Below are 27,020 nucleotides of genomic sequence, written 5' to 3' on the forward strand. Positions count from 1 at the left end.
TTAGAATCATTTTTGACACTGATAAAGAAGATACTTCAGCTAGGAATGTGTTGGAAATTGAGAAGATTAATTCTAGTGAATTAAATACAGATATCTGACAATTCTTATAGCAAGAAGTAGGCTATGTGTTCCTTCTGAAATAGCACTGAAAAGTTCTCTATCTACCAAGTAACTCTTACCTGGTAAACTTAGCTTCCCATCCTGAAATCACTCTCTATGCAGGCTTGTATGGGGGTTTGAGTTCAGACCACAAGTAAAGCATGGGTACCTTCTCCATTCTACAGTGACCCTATGATAGGGGTAGGTTGGTAAGTATTTATTTGACAACAATTTTGACAAGCTTAGTCTTCATTAATAACGTTTTCTTAAATACTTTCTTAAGTCTAAATGACCAACAAAATAATAAATCAAGTCCTGACTTGTAGTGTTTGTCAATCTTATACTAAAAATTTTAAAAATCAGCTTTCACAAGCTGCTTCAAACGAGCTCTATCACACACACCCATGCTCTATTAACTAATTTTTATACCATCTTAGATTTGTTTCCTTTTTTTTTTCAATCTGAATTAGTTCTGAAGCTGATCCCCAGGCTCATCTCAGCATCTGGGTTGCCTTTGGGGTATCAAATGTTTCTGGACAGATTTCCCTGATCAATTTAGACCCTAATCCATTGGATCTGCTCTAGAACTGACTCTGAAAAGGAGCAGATTTTAATCATTCTCAACTTAACCTTCTGGGACTGCTTCAAAGACTTAATTCCATGTGCTTACTTAGGAATAACTTAAAAATCACATTGTCTTTAAAACTAATAGCACTCAATTTTAACATAGGATTTAAAAATTATTTAGGTTAGCTATTCAAATGAATGAATAATGTTCTAACTAATCTTTCCGAGATATAGCCATGGCTAATTCCCTAAACTGCTCTCAGAGAAGCTTATATATACATATGTTTTAATATTTGCACAGAATCTCCCTTTGAGATCCAGGGGGAAGCTCCAGAATACACACACAAGTTTTATAGTAGTAAGGTGACAAGAATTTTACTAGGTCAGAAAAGAATAGTGGTTCCATAGTGAAAACTTGTTGGGTGGAGAGATGGAAGGAACATGGAAAAGGGCTGAGAATATGGCAAAGGGCTTTGGCATTAGAAAGCAAAGTGTGTTATCTTACAATAATTGCAGAGGACTCCCTTGCTGGCTGCTCTAAAGGTGCATCAGCTCTCCTGGGCTACCCCCTTCTCATCACAGTGGTTGCGGTAGTTATATCAGTAAGAAAGCTTACAATTGCAGTTTTTTTTCAGTGCTACTGGGTACTCCATGCCAGCAGGAGAGCTAACTTTGATCATGCTTTGATGACTTTTGTTTAGACAGAAGTCTGAGGATATCACATTTCTGAATTTGTCTTCAGTAAAAAATAATTTCTGGTGAGATATGACCTCACTGACTTCTCTCTTCACTAAACAGCTAAGGTTTTTAACTTCTTCATGCATGAGACTGAAAGACCAAGGGAGATATGATACAATGCTGGCTCTGACTACAGAATATACTGTATACCTTCAGTAAGGCTCAGTCTACCTTTAGGTGAAACAAATATTTTTGGTTTAAAAAAAGTAATAAAAATCGATTGGGAACTTGACCTGTGTATCACCAAGATCTACGGGCTATACAAAGCTTCCCAGGACTCAGCTTGGTTTAGTAGGAAGAGCACTGGAGTTAAAGGGTCTGTGACTGAAACCTGGCTCTGTCATTGACTACCCCTTGTGATCTTGAACAAGTCACTTCATGTCTGGACTTTAGTTTCCTAAATGAATTATATAATGTCACTTCCAGCTGTAAATCTACAATCTTAGGATCCATCATAATCCCTCAAGTTTTCAGTTTTAAGGCCTTTTTGAGTTCACATGGTTGTCTGCCTTCCTGGTTACCTCAAAGGAGATAAACCATTGGATGTGCATCTACCCTCTACATTCCAGTTTGTACTTAAGATTGTTCAGTTATTTTAGTCATGATCGACTCTTTGTGACCCCATTTAGGGGTTTCTTTGTAAAAAATACCAGAGTGGTTTACTATTTCCTTCTCTAACTCATTTTACAGATGAGGAAATGGAGGCAAAAAGGGTTAAGTAAAATGTCCAGGGTCACATAACTAATTAAGTGTCTGAGGCCAGATTTTTAAATTAGGAAATGAGCCTTCCTGACTTCAGGTCTGGAACTCTATCCACTGTAACACCTAAACTGCCCCACAAATTTGAGATTAACAGGGCATTTCCCCTCCCCTGAAAACCTAGGTGATGACATACATCTGAAGCATCTTGCAATAGATCTGAATAAAATATATAGATACTGCAGTATTGTTTAAATGAAGCCAAAAATGTTTAGGCAGGAATTAAGATCTCTAGCATATCAACCTCATTTTTAATTTAAAAAAATTGTTTTGATTAACCTACTTGACTCTTGAGAACACAGTCACTTTCTTATAACCTGTCATCCCTTATGAGTATATTTCTCACGTCAAAAGATTAAGCATTTGGTTTATTAGTGAGAGGCCTCACTAAAGAGATTATAATTAATTTTGGGAACTAAAGAACCCCAAATCTTGATGATTCCCCATGAATTCTATCTTTGAGCTGATAGATCAAAAAAAAAATCTTATCTTACCCAATGATGACTGATTTCTCACATTACATACACTTTCACAATTCCCATAGACTAAACTCATCTGTAGGACTGGCAGCTAGTAACTTCATACTGAGTGTCTTACACAAGTAAATACATGACCAATAAAAAAAACATGCCTCTTTTGACTAACAGTCAAAGTTGTTAGTTTAAAATGGCATAGAAAAATGTCTCTTTTGGAATGTCTTCTTCAAACCACAGTACTCTGAAACACCATTTTAGGTTCTAGTAATGATAATGGAAAAGAAGAACTATGAACTTGGGGATTCTCTTATTGTACATCTTCAGTTTAACCTATTCTTGTCCTTGCTGCAGTGAGATAAGAGACCTAGGCAGTGACCTGTCACTAGGAGTCCAAGTGGTGAAGCCCTTTGTTTAGGGAGTGAGTTGCATTGTTGGTATTAAAGGCTGCTCCTCCTCCTTCTTGCCTGATAGAAACACTGTCCTAGGTGTGCTTCATGGAGATGAATAGCATCTCTAACCACAAGGATGCAGCCTGTGCTGCTGACAAAGCACCGGGCATCTTGAAAAATGTTTTTGGTCCCCTCAAGAGGTCAAGCACCAGAACTTATTAGTAGAGTCTCTTGCTTCTTAGAAGGGTGGAGATTTTTAAACAGGCTTAAAAAAAAAACTCCCCAAAATCAAATTAAGTTAATTTTAGTGTTATTTAAATTTACATACTGATCTGATCAAATAGCATTCTGAATCCCAGACTAATAGCAAAGTTACACAGAATGAGATTGTCTTGTGAAAAAAGCAAACTAAACAAAAAACTATGTATAAAAATGATCAGAAGAATAATCCCTCCTTTGATTACCATTCCTATGACAAACATAAGCCTGGGAAATCATTCAGTTATGCTTCCTGGGGACTTACAAGGCAGGATTGATACCTATACAGAGAAAACCTATTAGTCTAGAGTAATTTTTATTTCTATAAGCTATCCGGGTGAGAGTGAATGTTAATAATGTCACCTAAAAGTTTTAATGCTACTTGAATGATCAAACTGAGATGCAAAAAGACTCTACCAAGAAGTTCTAATAAGGAGAAATTGCTGTAGGCTTGAGGAAGGTGGAGAGTTTGTTATGTGCAGCTCTGGTAGTTGTTTTCTCATGGAGATGAATTTCTACTAGACCTGTGTGCCTAGAGCACTCTATAATATGCTCCACAACCACATTTGTATTCATGAATCCTAACCTGCTTTGGCTCTCATTTATATTCATGAATTCTACCTGACTTCCACTTGGGTCAGCGCTACAGAAGACATGAAGCAAGATCGATCTAAATTTGACAGTATCTGGAAGAAAGGAGTACCTTACCCATGAAGGTACTTCTAGGTTTGCACTACAGCATGCTATGGAGTGCAAAACACATTTTAAACTGCTTCTGTTGTACAGACTTCCACTTCTATAATATAGCTATTTAACTGAGGGATTGTAGAAGGAGATGACAAAACTTCATGTTTACAAGTACATTCAAAAAAGCTTTATACAAAGTCAACAAACAACTGCAGGGCTGGAGAAGCCACAGGCAATATCTGTTTGGGATTCAAATCCAATCTTAGAACTTCAGATCAGCTATAAATATATACCTATTCCTTAAGGGAGACTCACACAGAGGGGAGGAGCTGCATGCTACCTAAGACAGTGGCCTCCCCTTTACTGTGGTCTTCTCTGAATTTAGACATCATCTTCATTTTGCTACATAGCTTTGACTAGAAAAAACACTAAAAATACATATTAAAACTCTTACTCCTGTTAGGGTCCACCAGACCTAATTTACAAATGTTCTGCCCTTTAATTTTCCCTGAGGAAATGAGTACTATTTACATTATTTTGCAACTATTACCAAGGTATTCTACTTTATATTAAAAGTGAGAGGAGGGTGAATAACACTTCCCCTACTGCTCTCATAGGATTAAATGAGACTGTGTGTAAAGTGCTTTGTAAATGGTAAAGCACTGTCTAAAAGCGAGCTATTATTATATACAATTTTAGTCACTTCTCAGGCTAGATGAATGCTGCATTTTCCCCTTTCCATTGAAGCCTTTGAGAGGAAAAAAAAATTAAAACATTTGCAGCACTGATTCTGGATTTAGAACTGAGAGCTGCTTTCCAGTGTAGCTTAGTAAAAGTAAAAGACAAAGTCCACTTACATTTAATTATCAACTTTGAAGTTCATAGGTTAGACTTCATTTTCAGAACTCATTTCTACCATGCAAATGAATCCTTATGCTAAAATTTCATGGAAAGTCAAAGGCCTATAACAACTGCATCACTCAGCTGAAAAGTTTCATTTGCAGATAACAGTTATGACCAGAAAGGCAATTCTGTAATAAAAAGTGGTACTTCAGCACAGCATTTATCTCCCTTTGTGCCTCCCAGGTCACAGTTTATGGACAAAATATGCTGCAGAGCACAGAGTATGCTGGGTGAGTGAATTCATTGCTTGTGACTACCCCCAGTGCTCCCAGCTAGAGAAGAAAAAATGGCCAACATGTATGGAATGATGGGGTGGGAGCATCCATGCTGTGTTTTGTATTAGGAAGAGAGGTGACCTTTCTATCCAGGTAAGGGAAGCTTTTGTTCGTCAGGCCTTTTCCCTCTTCCTTAGATGAGCCTGCAGTCTGTTTTCTTTTCAGAGAGCCATGATGGTGTCATGATTTGAGGTGCAAGGGTGAGCCCCTAAAATCAATTTGGTCATAGCACCACTCAAATCTGTGCAAGGTAGATGAACTGCCTATGCTGCCATAGGTCTCTTCCCCCATCTCCCACCTGAGTCCCCCTATAGGAACCTTCTTCTCTTCTTTTCAAGTTCTCCTTTCAAGGAAGTTTGGTACATCTCTACTGGAAAGCACTGAGGAGCTTTGGCAAAAGCTTTTTATAAGAATTATTAAGATAAAGGATGCCTGATTTTGGAAGTGGCCATGCTGATCACAGTACATATAGGGTATCATTGTCTTTTCAGATATTTGGGCTCTACAGTGTTGGCAGTAAAGAAACGCCCTCTATAGAGAAGACAGGAAACTTTGTGAAAAATCAAAATGACAATCATAGAGATGAGTTTGGAAATATTTTTGGACCTTAATTCATATTCTTGCCACTCCTTCTGTGTGGGCAGAGCTCCAGTGTGTTGCAACCAGGCATTTATATAAGTAGCAAGAGGGTAACTGGAGCTTTTAGAATGAAGTCAACTTCTTTCCTTCCTCTTCTTCCAACTACCAAATGAAGAATTAAGATGATATATTGACCAACATAACATAAAATGAACGTATAGTTTAATTTGGCATGAAATAAGTAATTATAACCAAATTACCCAACTTCTTTTAAAAATAGATAAAATAATTTGTTTTTATAGATTAGAATTATTTTTTGGATTAAAAACAACAACCATCACCACCACAACCTTCCTAAGTTTATATTTAAGAAGTCACAATTCCCCTTCTTGTAGGTCAGCTAGGAAAAACATATCTCCCAGCTACCTTAAATACCAAAATATGGGGTTTGGGTTGTTCATATGTCAATACAGATATATGTTATGAAAGCAAAGTCAGGGCTGTGTATCCCTAGCCTTGGAACATAGTCTAGTGCCCAATAAAAACCTGCTGTCTAGAAACCAGTTAGAATGAAAATCTCTGCACCTTTTTTTTTTTTATTGCTCATCCTTGGATGATTTGGTGACTCAGTATGAACAATGATGGTTTTAAACCAGGAGTTCTTAACCTGGGATCTACAAACTTGTGCTCTAAAAAGTATTTTGGTAATTTATTTCAGTATAACTGATTTTCTTTATAACAATATCTATTAAGACTATTATTCTGAGAGGGGGTCCATTGACTTAGCGAGGCTGCCAAAAGAGTCAATGACCTCCCCCAAAGTTAGGAACTCTTGCTTTAAACCGAAGTGATGTTTTGTGTAGGCACTCTAGGGAAGTAAGTGGCTGGGATGCAGATGCCTCTCATTACAGCTATACTGGTTCTGAAAATCAGATGATGACTGAAGTTGGGAAGGGAAGGTTATCTAAAGTATTTCTGGAGAACATCATCCACAGTGGAATATCTCCTTGGGGGTGGGGATAAAGGGGGATGGAGGTAGGGGCTGAGTACAATGGCCACAGAAACTGATCCTGTGCAGAGCTCTCCCCTACACCTAGGTCTCATGGAATGTGGAGAATTCAGTTCTTCATTATCGGCTAATAAATCAGACAAACAAAACCAAGGAATAGATTCTATCTGCAAATAGGTCAAGGAGCTTCAGAGTAGACAAAATTCCATTTTGTAGTCACAGATGGAGGCCTTAATTCTGATCATTGATCATATTAAATAGTCATAAAAGAAATCAGAATAAATCCTTAACCATACATAAAACCATCCTACTGAGTAGGTGAGTAGTGTTATCTTGGTTTAAGACAGTTGTACGATAGGCACAATGACGAGAGGGAAAAAAAAGAATCTTGTTTTTTGAGGGGGTGGTGAGACTAGGGGCAAATAAATATGTGAAAAAATTGATGGAATTTTTCAAAGACTGTTTTCATGGCTGACTCAGGGAATATCATACTATATAGTTAGTATTAAAAATACTTTCCCCCTAAGAATTCTGGTACTAAAGTTGGGTTGTACAAATGGTATTTTCCAATATCTGGAGCTAAAGGAGTTTTAAAGAATTATCAGTAGAATTGACTAAAACTGAAATGGTAAAACCAGGCTGGTCATTAACCCATAAGAAACAAAAGATCATGATTCTCTATGTGCCAAAAATTAAGCATAAATAATGGAGGCCAGAATATTGCACTGTGCAACTTACCTGTACTTCCTTTTGTTATTTTTTTTAATATAAAAAGGAAAGTCAGGTATAAAAAAGATTTCATTTTAGAAATTTGTATATGTAAGTATATACAATTTCTAAACACAGTAACACCCTTCCTTTGTGCAATTTTATTTTAACATTCCTATGGCTGATGATAATTTTCGAGTTCTACACAATACATCTCTAAGGTGCTATTCTTCTTTGCACAAGGTTAATGTTTAAGTAGGGCAATAAGTTTTAGATTGGATAGAAAATTAACTTATTTGTATTTGTAGGGCTGGGCCTAGCTCTCAAATAAATTTTTTTGTAAGCTAAGGCCTTAGATCCTACACATAACATGTTTTAAAAATGTTAACCCTACTAAACAGAGATATTCCTATAACTACACCTTGTATACATCCAACATGGCATTTTCCTTTTGTTTACTGTATTTTCTCCATTCAGATAATTATCAATAAATAGCCCCAAATTTTTCAAATGATAAAAAATAAAGGTCTGTATCTTGCATTAACCCCAATAAAGATCTATAGTATTCAGTAACCCATATACCAGACATGCAAAAAGCATAAAAAATCTATAAAAGTGCACTCAAAATAGGAATTGGTTTTCTAACTTCAAAATGATGTTTTAGAATGGATGACACCATGTAGGCTTGCTTTGCACTTAAAGCCAGCCTCACAGGTCTGTATGGGACATTTCTGATTTTTATACCTTTTCTGAAAACAGTTGAAGAATTTTTCTTTTTTTATGGAAAGGACTAGTGACCCATTACACTGGCAACAGTCTCACAAACAAGCAATAATAGTAAACAGAGCTGAGCTGCTGGTTTGGATCACATCCCTGAAAAAAAGGATTAAGGGTTACCCAGATGGCTACATGGACCAGTTCTTGATGGAGTTGAAACAAGGTAGAGAGAAGCAGAAAGCTGCTTCTCATGGCATGGCCACTACATCATAGAAAGCCAAGCAATTAGAAAAAGCTTCTTGGGAAACCAAATGAAGCTCCCAGATGTTTACCAATGATGATAATTGGATTTCCTGATCTCAGCTCGTGGCTGAAGTTTGCTGGTGATTTCCATCATATGTTATTTTTTTGTGTGTTCTTAAAAGTCCCAAGGGGCTTACAGGTTAATAGCTCCCACAGGACTTCTGGTGTGTGGCCATTTTTTTTTTAAAGAAAACCCCAAATGGAAAAGAAATCATGAGTGCTGTTTGTCCCTATAGCACAGCAGAATATGCATGGCTCCAAGGAGTCAAATGGGAAAGAGAAGCAAGACTGTTCACATTGGGAATTAAGGAGTAGAGTCCATTCTTTGTACAAATGCTGTTGAATAAACTGTAGCTTATGTGGTAGGTTGTTTTTTTTTAAAGTGTCAGAAAAAAATCTTGGAAGGTATGTTAGTCAGAAAACATAGCAAAAGATACCTCCATTCTAGGGCAAGAAGGGTTTGTTGTTTTAACTGCTACAGAAGTTCACAGTACAGTTACAAGATCTACTGGGGCCAGGGTGGTAAGGAAGTCACAGAGCAAAAAAATTAACTTTTTTTTTTTTTTAACTAAAAAAAAGTTATAGCTGCTCCAGATTGGATACTGGTTGGTGATGCTAGTTATTTTAAAATTTTTTGCTGTTCTTCCACACACAGGTTTCTTGAAGGGCTTCACCTTGGCTACGAATGCATTTTTGTGGTTAATGCAAAAAAAGCTCTTTTCAAAACCAGGAGTGGAAAGAGAGGGCAGGAAGAGTGTCAAGGGCAGCTGTAGGCAGGCTCTTGGGCATCCACACCCCGCACCTTTGAGGCTTCTGCTCTTCAGTCAATGAACCTTTGGCAGGCCTTCTTCCAACGGCAGGCAGTGCACCACATATCTCGATTCTCCATGCCATAAACCTTCCGGCATTTCTTGCCCTCCCCCCGTGGCTTTCTGTAAGACAGAAAAGAAGCATCTAATCAATGGCAGTTCTTAGGACCTCCTCTTAAAATGTGCACTGTGGTAGAGCAGGTCAAGAATTCTGGTCTTGAAATTAGGAGAACCTCTAGGTTCAATCCTTCCCCAAACACTTAAAATAGTTAAGGCAAAGGCCTTCACTTCCCTGAGTCTCAGTTGCAATAGGGACAAAAATATCTGTAGTACCTTCTTCACAGGGCTGTGTGAGGATGAAATGAGACAAACCTGGAACCTCTATATAAATATTAATTATCTTCAATTTATTAGTAAGCATTTATTAAGTACCTACTATGTACTAAGTACTGTGCTGGTTACTGAAAATATATTTGTCTCCTAAAAGCAGAAAAAAAAAAACCCTAGTAGAAACTTAAGAAGAAATGGAATACTATCTGGGATTTCAAATGATTATTAAATTTTGGGAATCATATCACTGAATTATAAGGCCTACCTAATTGGACACCTTACTGTACCTCTTAAATTTCAATCTCCCTCTTTCTGGGTTGGGGATGGAACTTCATTAAACATTTTTAAAGGTGGTATATGTGGCAAAACACTGGCTTTGGAGTCAGAGGACCTGAGATTAAGTTCTGTCTTGGCTGCTTCCTACCTATGTGTCCTCGAATAATTCACCATTGATTTTTTTTTTTTATCTGTAATAAGAGGATATTGGGTTAGATGGTGTCTAAGGTACCACACAGGTCTAAGTCTATGATTCTTCATGAATTAGTTTTTTTTAAATTAAAAAAGAGCTTAAGTATTCATAAAACAATGTTACTCCTTGAGGTTTCCTTTTCCTTTCTTTTTTTTCTCCTGAATTTAAACAGAAAAAAAAAAGATTTTCATATATACAGAAGAGTACAATAAAAGGATCACATATGAAACTATGAATCTCTATTTCATATTTCCCTTTTCAAAACTATGTAATAAATCCCACATGTTCATTTCAAGGCTATCCTGCTTTTTTGTGTTTCTTTTTGAACTTCTGTTCTAATTTGTGAATTTAAAAATATCTGAATGACCTCTTTTTGGCATTGCTATCGCTCTTCCCCTCCTTACCCACAATTAAAAACAGAGGGAAAGGGAAAGAACCTATAAGCACAAAAATATCAATAGCAGATTTTGTGTGTGTGTGGGCAAAGAACTAGAAATTGAGGGGATGCTTTTTAATTGGGGAATGACTGAACAAATTGTGATAGGTGAGTATAATGGAATATTATTATAGTGTAAGAAATGATGAGTAGGCAGTTTCAGAGAAACCTGGGAAAATGAGATTGTAACAAGGGTGCCATGTTGCTTTGATGGATGTGAGGTGCTAGAGATGAAGGTAAGGAATGAAATGCTGAGAACATGCCTAATGGGAAGCCAAGAATGTCTGAATAATTTCTTCTTTCTTAGCTATAGGCTTTTCATGAGAAATATACAAAAGTCCTATATTCTATTAAAGATCTCTAGGTTTATATTCATACCAATTCTTATTGGTATTCTATAGAAATGCTGATGACTTACGTGGGTTTATTTTATATCACATAAGTTTGCTGAATATTGTTTCAATTAATTTTTAGTTGGTTAGGTTTAATATACTATCATTTCTTTTGCAAAATGTAATAATTTTGCCTTCTTCTTTATTCCCTATTCCCTCAGTTATTTTTTTTCTTGTTTTAATGCTGAAGCTGGCAGTTCTGGTATTATATCAAATAGAAGTGGCTATAATGGACATCATTATTATATCTGATTTTATTGAAAAGGATTCTAATTTATCCCCATTATATATAATGGGAACTCTTCATTTTAGATATATAGCACACTAGTTATCTTTTTGATGAAAACTCCATTAATTCCCATGCCTTCTTTGTGTTTTGTAACAGAAATAGATGTATTTTGTTTAAAGCATTTACTGCACCTCTTCATATGATCATATAATTTATGCTCATTTTATTATCAATATGGGAAATAAAGTTTAAAGTCTTCCTTTTATTAAACTAATTCTGCATTACTAGTATGAATCTAATCTAATCATAGTATAAAATCTTTGTGATATGTTATTTTAATTTCTTTGCTAAAATATTTTGCATTAATGTTCATTAGGGATATTGAACTATATTATCCTTTTATGGTTTAACTTATGGTTTATGAATCATGACTGTATGTCACAGAAGGAATTTGGTGGGATAACTTATCTTCTGCTATTTCTGCAAACTATTTTTACATAATATTAGAATTAATTGTTTGAATGCTTTGTAGAATTTACTTGTGAAGCTATCTGGTCTGGGAGTTTTTTCTTTGGGACTCCATGTACAGTTTGAAATTGGGTTGTTTAAATTCTCTAGTTTTACTTTGTCATCTGGATATTTTACATATTTGCAAATATTCAACTATTTGATTTTCATCACTAGTCCTCTGAAATCATGGGTAGTCATTGTAAAGATCATCATTCTTACAATTTCCAAAAGTTGTTTTTCTTTATTTATTTAAAACAAATAAAAAATAGAAAAAAAATTGTCATGTGCACAGCAAAACATAAGGGAGGATTCAAAACATAAAACAATAAATTTCTACTTCAAGAAGGAGTACATAATAATAGAACATGTATTCAGAATTATCCCTCTTTGCTTTCTTGTAGAGTTTCTTTTGTTCTCTGAGGTGCACTTTTTACTTTATTCTTTTTCCCCCTTTCCTTTTTCTTATTTCCCCCAAGCAGCAATGGTTAAACACAGATATATTTATATATATATATTTACATATATATATTTATATATATACACACATACATACATACATACATATATATATACACACACCTATAAATACAGATCTAAACCAATAATAATATGACTGACATATAATGTAGATTTCTTTCTTGAATGAATCTTTTTTAACTCTGACTTTGAGATCAATGATTACTACGCCAACTTTTTTCTCCTAATGAATTCTACTCCTGATCATTGTTAGTATGTTTGTACATATCCCTTATTTCCTATCCCTTCTAACTCTTTTACTTTACTTCTGCTGGTTAATTTGCCTTGCTATTATTTAATACCCCCTCCCCAACTTCCTCCTAAATATCCCTCTTTTATCTTAACCCCCTCTTTTCCTCCCTCTTTATCCTTTTCCTATTAATTCATACATCTTATTCTACTCCCTTTTAATCTACACACCTTTCTATACTTTGCCTTATTCTATTCCCTTCTCCTCTTATTTCTTTATAGATTTGGAGGGTGTTATATCCTTCTGGATGCATATGTAATGTTCTCTCTTTAATCCATTCCTGATGTAAGTAGGATTCAGAACTACTAACCCTCCTCCCACATTTAATCCCTATGGCTGTTCTTGCTGTTATACCTCATTTGCATAGCATAATTACTCTTTATCTTTTCCTATACAATTTTATTTTTTTTGAAGTCACATCATACTTAGCTCTACCCCAATCTTTCTTTTGGACTATCCAATTATTAGTGACAATATTAGGCATATGGCTTATATTTCCACATATAAAATATAAACAATTTGTCCTTATTGAGTCCCTTGAAATTAGTCTTTGATGTTTGCTCTTATATTAAGGTTTGTTTGTGAAAAAATCCTGAAAATCTGACAGTTCATTAATGTCCATTTTCCCATTCAATTTTTAAAATTAATTTTATAATTATAATTTTTTTGACGTTATATATGCATGAGTAATTTTTTTATAACATTATCCCTTGTATTCATTTTTCCAAATTATCCCCTCCTTCCCTCTACTCCTTCCCCTAGATGACAGGCAATCCCATACATTTTACATGTATTACAGTATAACCTAGATACAATATACATGTGCAAATCCAATTTTCTTGTTGCATGTTAAGTATTGGATTCCAAAGGTATAAGTAACCTGGGTAGATAGACAGTAGTGCTAACAATTTACATTCACTTCCCAGTGTTCCTTCTCTGGATGTATCTGTCCATCATTGATCAGCTGGAAGTAAGTTGGATCTTCTCTATGTTGAAGATATCCACTTCCATCAGAATACATCCTCATACAGTATAATTGTTGAAGTGTACAGCGATCTTCTGGTTCTGCTCACTTCACTCAGCATCAGTTCATGCAAGTCTCACCAAGCCTTTCTGAATTCATCTGCTGGTCATTTCTTACAGAGCAATCAACATTCCATAGCCTTCATATACCATAATTTACCCAAACATTCTCCAATTGATGGGCATCCATTCATCTTCCAGTTTCTAGCCACTACAAAAAGAGCTGCCACAAACATTTTGGCACATACAGATCCCTTTCCCCTCTTTAGTATTTCTTTGGGATATAAGCCCAGTAGTAGCATTGCTGGATCAAAGGGTATGCACAGTTTGATAACCTTTTGGGCATAGTTCCAAATTGCTCTCCAGAATGGCTGGATTCTTTCACAACTCCACCAACAATGTGTCAGTGTCCCAGTTTTCCCACATCCCCTCCAACATTCATCATTATTTGTTCCTGTCATCTTAGCCAGTCTGACAGGTGTGAAGTGGTATCTCAGAGTTGTCTTAATTTGCATTTCTCTAATCAGTAGTGAATTTTTTTCCATTCAATTTCAAACTTAATTTTACTGTGCATATGATATTTTTGGCCCTAGTTTTTTTTTTTTTGATTATTGCTATATGGTATTCTAGAACCAGTGTCCTTTATTGTATTTGCTGATAGATCTTGTGCAATTCTTACTGAACTTTCAACATATTTGAGTTGTTTCTTTTGTTTGTTGTTGTTGCTTGTAAAATTTTCTCCTTGATCTGGGGGTTTCAAAATTTAGCAATGATGTTTCTGTATGTTTTTTTGGGTAGGATTTCTTTCAGATGTTTAATCAGTGGATTTTTTTCACTTCTACTTCCCCCTTTTATTCCATCACTTCAGGACAATTTTCTTTAATTATTTTGTGTATTATTGTGTCAAAATTCTTTTTGTAGTCATAGCTTTCAGTTAGGCCAATTATTTTTGTTTTCTCTTCTTGATCTACAGATCTGTTGTTTTTCTTATAAAATATCTCAAATACTCTTCTATTTTTCATTATATCTGTGTGTATGTATATTTACATATATAATTTCTTGGTTGATTTTCTTTTCATAATTTTTTTTTGTTTTTCTTGGATAATTCTTAGTTTTTTATTTTTAGTTTTTTTTCTCATTCTCTTTCATTTGATTTTCAATGTCTTTTTTGACCTCTTCTATAAATTCTTTTTGGGGAGTCTTTTTTTTAAACTGTCACATATTTGTGACTCTTTGGGGTAGGAGAGGCTTTTTTAAACTTCAGTATTCTCCTCTGAAGATGAACCCCAGTCTTCCCTATTTCCACTGTAACTTTCTGTTGTTGGATTCTTTCTCCTTTGCCTGCTCATTCATTTTTTTAAAAATAAGAGCTTGTTAATGTAAATACTTCTAGTCTTGGGGTGGGGGTGGGAGAGATGGTGCCTCTGGCTTCACTTCAGTTCTTTCCTCTGGTTTGGAACTTCAAACCAATCATTTCACCCTCCTGAAGATGCTCATAGTCAACGGCTTCTGTGCTCCATTGTTTCTGTACTCACTGGGCATGTGCTGGTTCCTTCTTACCTAGGGCCAAATCTCAAGGGCACACCTGAGCCTGACATTCCTTAACAGAAGAGGCTCCTTAAATCTTCCTATACTCAGGCCCCTTACACCCAATACTGGTCCAGGAAGGTTCATCTTCCTGAGTTCAAATCTAGCCTCTGACACTTATTAGCTATGCGACTCTGGGTAAGTCACTTGGTCCTGTTTGCTTCAGTTTCCTCATTTGTAAAATGAGCTGGAGAAGGAAATGGCAAACCATTCCAGTATCTTTCCAAGAAAATCCCAATTGGGGTTCCAAAGAATCAGACAGGGCTGAAAAATGACTGAACAAAAACAAACTGCAGAATGGTTGTACCCATCCAATACTGCATCAATGTGCCTATTTTCTCTCAATCTCTCCCATTTACCATTTTCCTTTTTTTGGTCATCTTTGCAAATGCAATCTCAGAAGTATTTTAATATCTACATATTAATTATTTGTAGTATTTTTTCATATGTCTATAAATAATTCTCTTTTCCTTGAGAACTGCCTACTTATCCTTAGCCCATTTATCAACTAGGAAATGACTCTTTCTCTTGTAAATTTGCCGCATTTCCTCATAAATTTTGGAAATAGGATCTTTATCAGAGAAGTGACAAGGACACTCTCAAGATTTCTCTAAAGAATTTTGGAGTTAATTGACATGGGAGATGCCAGCAAAGCACTGCCTAGCATGACATACATGCTTCAAAGAAGGCATTGTGCTCTACAAACAAAGAACTGAAATAGCTCAAAAGAAAGGCAAGAAGTATTAATTTAGAGAGCCCACCCATGGACTACTTGTGTCTGACCTGTGATAAAGCACCTTGAGTTCATAATGATCTGATCAACCACAATCAAACATACTGTATCTTGATTCCAACATAATGTAATCGTTTTGGACCTCTTTGAGAACAAAGGACAACAACCAACCAACATTATGTAGTTATTTTAAATGGAATTCTCTAATTCTTTGGGTGGAGTTTTTTGTTTTTGTTTTTGTTTTTTTTGTTTTATTACCTCTTGAGAGATAGCAAATGTAGGGTACAGAATGAAACAAACATTTTGTTTGTAGCCACTGAAGGAATTTGTTTTGTTTGACTAAGCATACTGTGTCGGCCACAAGGAAATTATTTTTCTTCTCCTTTCTTTTCTCTTCCTTCCTTTCCCCTTTCTCTCTCCCTCTCTCACTGTCTCTCCCTTCTTTCCCCTTTCTCTCGTCTCTCCCTCCTTCCCTCCCTTTCAATTAAGTGGGAGGTAGAGAAAATAAATTTATTAATTAAAAAACAATTTAAAATAATTTTTAAAAGAGATGTGGGAATGGGGGTACTACAGATGTGGAATATTGCATATCTTTTCAGATGAGATCACTATATTGTAAATTTAATTGTGTTACTTTGTTACACCTCTCCCAGAGTAAGGGTAAACTGGACATGGTTATAATGTAAAAACAAAACATCAACAACAACAACAACAACAAAACCCTTGAGCTCTTCAGAATAAGTTATTCTTGTTTGTAAGACAATAGCTTTTGCATTTTAGAATACTGAATGCTAAGATTTCTTCTCTTGTAGAGTGCAGTTGTCAGATCCCATGTCACCCTGATTGTGTTTCTTTGGTACTTAAACTGTTTCTTTCTGGGTGTGTGCAGTATTTTTCCTTCAACTTAGAAACTCTAGATTTTGTCTGTGATATTACCGAGACTCTTCCCTTTGAGATTTCTTTCAGCAGGACATTAGCAGATCCATTCTACCTTTACTCTGCCCTCTGGTTATAATAGATTTAGGGAATTTTCATATATGATTTCATGAAGTACAGTGTCCATGCTTTAAAAAATTGATAACTTTCAGAGAGGAAGACCATGCTTGATTTATTTCTCCTTGACCATTTTTCCAGGTCAGTTGTTTCTGATATCAGATAGCTCATTTCTTTATTTCTTTAATATAAAACTCATCTAATGAAGCCTGGACTTAAGCTAACCTGCTATATGCAGATAACTCTGAATAAACATAGCTTAGAGTAAAAATGTGTCTTTAATTTATATAACTATAGAGCCTTAAACACAATAAATGCCTTTCTTTACCTGTCCTTCAATAAAACATTTATTCTAAAAATTTCACTACTTTTCTTCATCCTCCAATTGAAAACTTTGCATAATGACTTATGAATGCAAAAAGTGGGATTGAAGGAAAGGGGATTTTAATTACACCATTATACTTATAGGACAGGTTTAAAGAAGCTTCTGTTTCTTATTTATCTGTTCCCTTGATGTATTTCTAATAGTTATTTGGCTCCCTTGGGATTTCACTTGTTGCTCTGCAGTTTCAATACTCATACCTTAAGCTGACTGATCCTCTGGGAGGTGAAGACAGGACTGAATGAGTCTGTTGTTGTCTCTGCTCTCCTATGCCCACAGGACGATTGTGTGTTGGGGAAACCTAGTTGGAAACACAGAAAACACAATTTACAATGTAATGTCTATTTTTCTAAAATTCTCCTTCTCATTACACTGTGCTGTGTAAGACACTTGGATACACAGAATGACTACTCAAAGAAAAGGCATATTCTCTGCTTCCCAGAGGTTGCCTTTTAAAACCGACAAGATAATGACAATATGGCTTTTTTTCTTTTAAATGTAAATCAAGAAAGACAACATGTTAAAAACAGTGACAGCCAAAGAACAATACCCAAACTTCTGTTATGTTCATTCTGGAAGCTGTCCTTAGTAACCATCTATATTTGAAAAGCACTTTAAACTTTTTTTTTCACTTTAAAATATTTAACAGAAATCAAGGGATCATGCCTTCAGAGTTATGAAGTATTAAGTGGCTGGTTAGTGGTGTGTCCCTCCTTCCCACCCCCCCATAGACTATTCTAAATGATCTATCCAGTATTAGAGATTGCTTTTGGTGTATTTTGGTGTACATTAATTTTTACCAGATCCCAAGAAGAGGGTAAGTGCTCAATTTGTGTTTGCATATATGTTTAAAAATATATATAATAAATAATAATAAAATATATATTTTATTTCCCCCCACTCATGTTAGCACAATTTTTAAAAATTCTTTTTTTATTTAAATTTTTTTTATTTTCAAAACATATGCATCGATAATTTTTCAACAGTGATCCTTGCAAAACTTTGTGTTCCAAAATTTCCTCCCTTTCCCCTCCACCCTCCCTTAGATAACAAGGAATCCAATATTAAATTAAATGTGTTAAAATAGATTTAATATAATTTTAAAAATGTCTTTAAAAGTTTTTAACTCCAGATTCTATCCCTCCCTACCTCCCAACCTTCCTACCTAAATGGTAAGCAATCCTATATACTTTAATTTGCAATTATATACCATTTTTCCATATTAGTAATTTTGTGCAAGACTTGAATTTAAAAACTGAATGAATGAAAGAAAAGAAAAAAATAGTACTCTTCAGTCTGTATTCAGACTGTATCAATTCTTTTTCTAGAGGTGGATATTTATCTGAATAGAGTGAAATCATTCCCAGGATGAAGTGGCAGAATCAAGAGACCATCTGTAGTCTTGGCTTTGAATCTAGTCATATCCTCTCCCATCTCCTGCTCACAAGACCTCTCCCTCCCCTCTAGAAAACCATCTGTTACACTTAGAATGGGGCTTAGAGGCCAGGCAATATAGGGGAAACAGGCAAAGATCATCTCCCCTGCACTTTTCTCCATGGTCTTCCTGGGATATAGTTTTAACTTTGGTTGTCATCTTCTAGATGGCTCAGTCCACAACAATCTCTTTGACGAAAATGTTGGTCTATGGCAAGAGTAGGCATGTCAGTAGGGAATCATTGGCTCTTGTGAGAAGATTGCAATAAGATATAAAAGTGAACTTTGGCCCTCTTTCCTGTAGGAAATGATCCAGAGTTGACCCTGTCTTGTGTCTACCACCTCCTTTTGGTTTAAAGATCATCAGGTCTAAAGTTAGAAGAACTCTAGAGAGCATCTTGCTCAATGTTCTGTTCTTAGAAATGAACAGGTAGGTAAACTGATGATCAGAATGATTGAATGATCTAAGCTCATATGTGTGGAAGGTTCAAAACTTAAAGGCAGGTCCTGTGATAACAAATAAAATGACTTCTTTTTTTTCAAAGCATTTTTAGCATTTTATTTTTCTTAATACATATAAAGATAGTTTTTAAAATTAATTTTTGTAAGATTTTGTTTTCCATTACCTCCTCTCTCCCTCCTTCCCTCCTTCTCAAGACAGCAATCTGATAAAGGCTATATATACATATACAATCCTTTTAAACATATAAATCAGACCAAAAGGGGAGAAAAACATAAGAAAAAGTAAATACATACAAAAAGATCCATATTCAGTCTTCAATCTTCTCTCTGGATGTGGATGGCATTTTGCAATACAAGTCTATTGGAATCATTTTGGATCACCAGGACATAATCTTGCTGTTATTATGTACAATGTTATCCTAAATAAAATAATTTTTCAGCTCCCTGTCCCTGTCTCTCTAAAATTTCATCTTGTTTCCTCTCCATCTACAAAAACCCTCAAAAGAAGGTAAAAATCTTTGTATTTCTTCATTTAGTCTATATTTCCTCCTTCTCTTCTTCTTCATCTGTGTCAGAAACCTGGAGGTCCTCATATAAAATACTAGTTTTGATGCTAGGGTACTCCTGAGGTACCTGATTTCTGCAGGAGGATGATTGTGTGTCCTTGTCCAATGGGTATCTCTGAGGTGATCTGTCCAATATGCCCTGAGGAACTTGTTTGGAAGCAATTGTGGGCTCCTGACTTAATTTCTGGCTAGGCTGACATGGAGAATTTCTGGGCCTTTTGCATTGCTTGTCAGATGAATTATGCAACAATGGCTTCAAACACATTAAAAGATTCGGAAACTTCCTAGCAGAATGGGACAGGAGGTATGGAGAAACTGGGCTTTCCTTGTCCAGAGGGATCGCAGGTTTCTGAGGCTGGGTCCTGAAGTCTGGTTCTTTCTGGCAAGGTTGTGTTAAACTTCTGAATTTCTGCTGAAGCCAATTTTGAAGACTCCAGTCTTTCCGTATTAACTGTGAAGGAGATTCAGACTTACTCTGAGCTAAATGGACTGGAGATGGCGGAGTCTTCTGAGGGGGTTCTGACTGTGAAGGAGATTCAGACTTACTCTGAGCTAAATGGACTGGAGATGGCGGAGTCTTCTGAGGGGGTTCTGACTGTGAAGGAGATTCAGACTTATTCTGAGCTAAATGGACTGGAGATGGCGGAGTCTTCTGAGGGGGTTCTGACTGTGAAGGAGATTCAGACTTACTCTGAGCTAAATGGACTGGAGATGGCGGAGTCTTCTGAGGGGGTTCTGACTGTGAAGGAGATTCAGACTTACTCTGAGCTAAATGGACTGGAGATGGCGGAGTCTTCTGAGGGGGTTCTGACAAAAGCTTCCCAGAAGTGCTCTCAGGCTTTTCCAAAGGCACCTGGGGAGACAGTACTGGAGGAGGAGATTTTCTACGTCTCTTGGATGGAGGGCAAGGGAGAGCAGGTTGGCAAGGATGCCGGATACAGCTAAAACTTTCACTGGAGTCTATATATACACGTCGTCTCTTTGGAGGAGGTCCAGAATTCCTCTCTTGGGGCAGAGGCCTTTTGTTAATGCTCACCTTCACAGTCTCCCTTTGGACCTCATTTGTGTTTTCAAATTTGTGTTTTCTCTCCATGAAATTTCTGCTTCTTAGGGGTTGGATAAGAGACTTCTGAGGGAGTTGTTTAGCCAGCTCCGTGTCCTCCTGCTTCCTGCTCCCATTGAGCCTGGGGGTCAGAACCTTGGGGGGGCAATACTTTGTCTTCTTTGTCTTAATGTGGGATCCACAGTCCCCACCTATTAGATTCGATTCTGGGACCTCTGGCTTGTTTTCAAATTTATGTTTTCTCTCCATGAAATTTTTGCTTCTTAAGGGTTGGATAAGAGACTTCTGAGGGAGTTGTTTAGCCAGCTCCGTGTCCTCCTGCTTCCTGCTCCCCTTGAGGCTAGGGGTCAGATCCTTGGATGGGCAATACTTTGTCTTCTTTGTCTTAATGTGGGATTCATAGTCCCCACCTATTAGATTCAATTCTGGGACCTCTGGCTTGGGAAGTTTCTCTGGGAGAACCTCTTTTCTTTTTTCCCTTTGCTGTTTTCTTTCCTCTGCTATGTGCATCCGACGAAGTCTGTCTTGGGCTCTTTTCTTCTTTTTCCGCAATTCCTGCTGTTTCTCTTCATCTGCTGGAAAGATCTTCCGGATAAAGTCCTCATCTTTGGTCTTCTTCACATGGGTATATACTTTGATCACTTCTGGGTCCTGGACTGTCTCTGTCTGCACATATTCCTTGCCAGACTCATCAATATAAGTCCGATGGATAACCAGAGATACAGGAGCTGAGGTGGTTGAGCCCCCATCCTGCTGTTCTTTCTTGCCTTTGTCTTGGAGGTGAATACCCTCATCTCTGAGCATCAGTTGCTTCAGCTCCTGATATTCCTGTTTTTCTTTCTTTCTCTGTAGACTCTGAGAGTTGGTCTTATCCTCCAGGAGGTCCTCAATTCCCTGACACATCCAGTCCATCATACGATCATTTTCCTCATCTGAGCTGCTACTATCTGTATCTGTGGACAGCACCTCAGTAGAAGCCAGGACCCTATTCTGGAGGTCAAAAATTCTTTGGACCTCTTGCTGATAGTGTCTCTGCTGTTCAGCTCCTGAAGAATGGGACACTCGTGCAAATCTGGTGAGGGCTCTGGACTTGTTTCCTGAATGTAGCTCCTTGGTAGACAGAGCTCGGACAGCTGCGATCACGTCCCAGCGGGATAGCTTCCTGATCTCCTCCTCTGACACCCCAAATGTCCTCAGCAAATTCTTGGCTTCCTTTAGGGTGAGATGTCGAAGGTCTGCATCAGTACCCTTCACTCCCCCTATATTCACTTGGGTTTTGTTTTCCTGCTTGGGTTTACAAGCCACTTTGACATAGGAGATGCCCTCTCCACAGCCCGTGGGGTCAGCTGCTCCTGACACTTCCAGGAGACACTGCCCCTTTGTGGCTGCAAGGAAGGCCCGAGTTGTGTTCCATGGAGCAGCCTGGATCTCATCATGGAGGCATACGTTTTCATCACTGGTCTCCTCTGTGTTTTGGAAAAATATCTCCTCACAGATAGCATCCTTAAGGCGTTGCTGGGCAGCCAACATACTATATAAAGCACAACATTTCTCTGGGGACATCATGTCGTTCAGCTCCTCTTCACTTGGCAAGCGAAATTTAGCCTTCAGCACCCACCAATTAAAATAGGGTCCTGTCCGATGGAACTCTGAACATTTGGAGACCTTCCTTTGGATACTTCTCTCAGAAAGTTTGGGAAAGGCCCGGCGGATATCCTCCATAAGAATTCTCCGAGGTCTGTGAGAGCTCTTCCAAAACTGCCTATATATAAACACTTGGAGAAAATCATGCATGTAATTCTTTGCCATTTTTGAGTTGGGGTTAGGTACTTCATATAGTGGACACTGCTGCCCAATGGTAAATATATCTTTCACTTCCCTGAGAAAGTAGCCTGCTTTGGTCACCACAACCAGAAAGTCTGTGTCTGCCATCAGATGTGGGTAGATGGGAGCCCGGAATAGTTTGTTTTCCAAAGCCTGTAAGAACTGTCCAGCATGAAGTTGCCCTAGGAAGGGTGAAGAGGAACAGAAAACAGGATTCCCATATTTATAGTCAGGAGGTCCAGTGTCCTTCCCATTTTTCCTTTTGTAATAGTTCTGGATCTGGGAGGCCATTCCGACCTGATTTAAGAGTGGTGGATTTTCCTCACTCCATTCCACCAGAATGAGATCTCCATCCTGCCCACTCAAGTCCTGGATTGTCTTCATAAAAAACATGTGACCTCCCCCTGAAGCCTCTAGCTCTTCTTCTCGTTCCTGGGCTTTCTTTTGGATGTGAAAAGTCAAGTCGTGGACAGGATGGGAGCCTTTGCCTAGCCACCTGACTGGTGGTCGATGGAACTGACAGAGTTGCTCATCTTTCATGTGGGTAGGAAAGAGGCTGGAATGTAGCTGAAGTGCTGGAATTGAATGCTGGATTATAGGGCTCACAAAGGATACCTGGAGCCCATGCTGCTGGGGGAAGTAAAATTCATCATTGGACAGGTTCCAAGGGTCCTTGGCTTTCAGTTGGGCAGGAACCTGCTTAGCCTTATCCACTCCGATGATGTCCAATCTTTGCATGACTTGGCTCTTCTCAGAAAGGTGCTTCTTGGTCGATGGGGAAGGAGTTGGAGATTCTTCTTGAGGCTCTTCAAGACCAAAAAGCAGGAGGTTCTCATCATTTGAGTCAAGAGTTAGGACTGTAGGATACAATGGCTTATGCATAGCTTGTGCATCCCAAATAATGTTGTCTTCCCATTGGCTATAGATGAGATCTTCACTCTCAGGAGTGAAAATGGACCCGCCAGGCTGAGAAGGGTCACTGTTACCTGTTTTGAACAATTTTTTTCCCTCAGAGGGAATCCACCCTGCCTGAGATAATTTTTGGGCATCAGGGACAGATTTTTGGATATCTCTGCTATCCCAGATTATATCATCTTCCCAGGATTTCTGAGTGACCATCAGGAAGTTTTCATCTTCTAGCAAAGGATGGTCTGCTTGGGTTGTCTCCTCTTCCGGTGATTTTTCTTGTAATTTAAATCCATAATCAAAACCTCTCCCATGGGGAGGGATCCCTAGCATGTCATACCAAAGCTTGGCAGGGCCATACCGCCATGGGGCCACCTCCTCTGAATGAAGGTCCTGAGAACAGTCAGCTAGTTGAGAGTCAGGCTGAGGATCCACTTGGGTCATCATTTTTATCTCATCATCTGTTAGGCATTCCTCTGGGCCTGGTGAATTTACTCTCTCGGGACCCCCCAAAATAGGCTGTGGGGAATGCTGTCCCTTCTTTTTTCTCCTTAGGCTCTTTCTGACCCTTTCCCACCTAGATGGTGTCTTTTGGGTATCAAAGAGTTTGAGGAAAGAAAGAGCCTTTTCATGACAGAAGTGTGGCCATAGTTCTTTGCCTGTAGGCATTCTGTCATCTCCCATAATGACTCTCAAAGAATCTCTACAATCCTGTTCCTTCTCTTTATTTTCAATCTCCTCCTCAGAGCTGCTGGAAGGCTGAGAGAAGTTCTCTAAGGAGGAGGTACAGCTGTCTTGGCAGCTTAGGACCCCGTTTTCCTCCATTTGGTAGCCTGCAATTCTGTCTGTACATAGAAGAGGAAGAGATGGGAAACCCTTCTCTTCTACAGTACTCTACAGGAATAATAATGAAATCTGCCACAACAAGCTTCTTTTATACCTGTTTTTCAGGAAGGGTTCACACGTCTTCAGAAGTGTTAACAAGTCTGAGGCCAATAACAAGGGTGGGATCCTTCATTCTCAGAGGTGAGAACTCACTATTCACATAAAATCTTCAGTACTTATCTGTAATGGGCCAGAACTCTGTACTTGAAACAAGGATTCTTACAAGGTGTTAACTCAGTGGAATTGATGGGTTATCTGGTTTAGCATTAATAGTGATTAATAGTTCTCTAGTTCAGCATGATTGATTAATCTTACAACAAATAATGGTTCCCTAGTAATATAATAATTGACTTATTCTCAGTATGATGAATGGATTTGACTGAATAGAGTATTTAAGAGGTAAGAGTCTGACCTAGAGCAGGACTTGGAGTCAGACTTGGAGAAGACAGAGGACTGGAGTCTGGAGCTGGCTGGCCTGTCCTCCTGCTTCCCCCACTGAAACCAAGGCCAGTCTGAAGACCTCCAGAAAGCTAGTCAAGCCACAGGCAAGGAGGCAATAAAGACTTTTGGACTTTATCTCTGACTATTCTTGTGGTGATTACTTAATTGAAAGGAAGGCTGGCTCAAAGACCTCCAGAAAATTAACCAGAACATTACCCTTATCCATTGCAACACTTGCAGTGAAAGTTATACAGATTAAGAGCTTAGAATAAGAGGCAACTAGTAATGAAAATATTATACTATGTTCTTGTACCTTGTAGTCTCTTATATTCTTTAATCTAGATGAAATAAGTTAGAGGCAATTTAGTGCAATGGAAAAAGCACTGATCCAAATGTCAGAAATCTGAGTTTGAGTGCTGGCTCTCCTACTTCCTATATGTCACTTGTAGACGAGGAGCCTTAGTTTCCTTGTCTGTAGAACATGGATTAAAATTACTGGTATTATTTAATGTCATGGGATTATCAGGAAAAATACTCATTAAATTCATATTTATAGACTATTTTATAGTCTTTAATTATTAAACATAAAATTTAATGTTACACTTTGTGTCATGGTTGTTATATGAGCAAGAATTATTCTATTAGATTTAAATTTTATCAAATTATTATAGCATTTAATATAAAAATATTCTTGTTTTTGAAATGTCAGTACTTTTGGCATGAACATCTTTCTGCATAGGTTTTCTTCTAGGCATAGGATGAATTCCTTCCTGTTTTGGGCCAGAACTTGAAACAAGGTACTAAGTCACTAGAATTGCTAGAGACAATGCTTAGTTCACACTTTTAAGAGAGTTCATACAGTCACACATTAGAGTTCACACCTTCAGAGAGCATATATAAGCTAGGAGACAATGCTTAGTTCACACCTTTAAGAGAGTACACACATTAGAGTCCACACCTTCAGAGATCATATATAAGCTAGGAGACAATGCTTAGTTCACACCTTTAAGAGAGTACACACATTAGAGTTCACACCTTCAGAGATCATATATAAGCTAGGAGCTTCAACTAGGATTGACTTTGGAAGAGTCAGAGCCAGGATTCAGTCAAGGAGATTCACAAGCTCCCCAAGAAACCTGCTCCCAGAGAACTTTATATTTTAGAGAAGAATATTAACCTTCCTAACCTCTTAAAATTTCTAGCTTCCTCCAGGATTCAGCTCATGCCCCAGCAGCTTTTCCTAACTTCTCCAAGTTGTTAGCATTTTCTCCTTCATCAAATGACGATGCATCCCATGACCTGTTTACATCCTGTTTCCTCCAAGTGAATGCATTCATCTGGAGATCAGACTATTGGTTGTTTTGTCCTCTCAGGACTTTGCACAAAGTAGGCACTTAATATTTGTCGAATAGAAATTGGAATTGAAAATGTGAGCCACATAATTTTCCTCAGCTCTAGATAACCATGGTTGCTGCAAACATTTGCAAATTAGTTCTATCTTTTCCTATATGAAGTTAGAGAGATCTTAAATGAAAATACCATTTCTGGTTTGTTTTTTCCCCCGTGTTTCTTGGTGATTGTATTCATGTCTCAAGAGTCTAGAACTGCTTCAAGCAGAAGATATCCTTTCTTTACCCCTGCCTAAAGCTAATTTGGGTTTGTAGTACAGCATTGCCAGCCTGAGCCGATGACCTACGTGAAGACTGGTGCTTCTTGTCTATCTTAGTTCAATAGGTTTAGTTTGAAGTTGCTATTCTCAGGAAATCAGGTTCAAGTTTATTCCTGGTTATTTAGGATCTTTTGCCTGTTGTAATCCTGACTACTATGAATTCAGCAGAGATCTAAGATGCCAAAAAAAACAAAACAAAAACAAACCTCTGCCTCACCTGGCAGAATTATAGATATCAGTGGTAGTATTAACAAGGTGGGACAGTTTCTTATCCATTTATAAATATGAAATGAAATCCTGTCTGTATCTTCATCATGCATAGTTCTGAAGCTTCCTTTAAAAGTCAGATGTGAACATCAAGAATGAAAAAATGCTGTTTCACTTTTGGAGTGCCATTCTGAATCCCTGAAACCTCCTTTTATTTTACTTTGTTCTTATGCTTTTTTACCAAAAAACTACCAAATCTTATTGATTTGTATGCTCTTGAGCTTGTCACAAGGAAGCAGAATAAGGAATAGAAACAATTATAAGAAAAAAATGGGGGATTAGGGAAAACTTTCTTGAAAGATTTAATTAATGAAGTATCTTTTCCCCCCCTCCTAGATTATAGAAAATAGGAATACTTTTCAAAATATTAATAAGCC

General features: G+C 37.5%; 1 protein-coding gene across 1 annotated transcript in view; it reads right to left on the reverse strand.

Annotated features, from left to right (window-relative positions):
- Positions 1–8,214: 8,214 nt before the first annotated feature.
- ZNF704 (zinc finger protein 704) overlaps positions 8,215–27,020 on the reverse strand; it is a 306,810-nt gene continuing 288,004 nt past the window's right edge. The window contains exons 8-9 of the mRNA XM_074278958.1: positions 17,327–17,427; positions 8,215–9,399 (exon numbers count right to left, since the gene is read on the reverse strand). Of these exons, the coding sequence (XP_074135059.1) occupies positions 9,288–9,399; positions 17,327–17,427 (213 nt within the window). The 3' untranslated portion in view covers positions 8,215–9,287. The remainder of the gene's footprint in view (positions 9,400–17,326; positions 17,428–27,020) is intronic.

This window comes from Sminthopsis crassicaudata, chromosome 1 (assembly GCF_048593235.1).
Source record: "Sminthopsis crassicaudata isolate SCR6 chromosome 1, ASM4859323v1, whole genome shotgun sequence".
Classification (NCBI taxonomy): domain Eukaryota; kingdom Metazoa; phylum Chordata; class Mammalia; order Dasyuromorphia; family Dasyuridae; genus Sminthopsis; species Sminthopsis crassicaudata.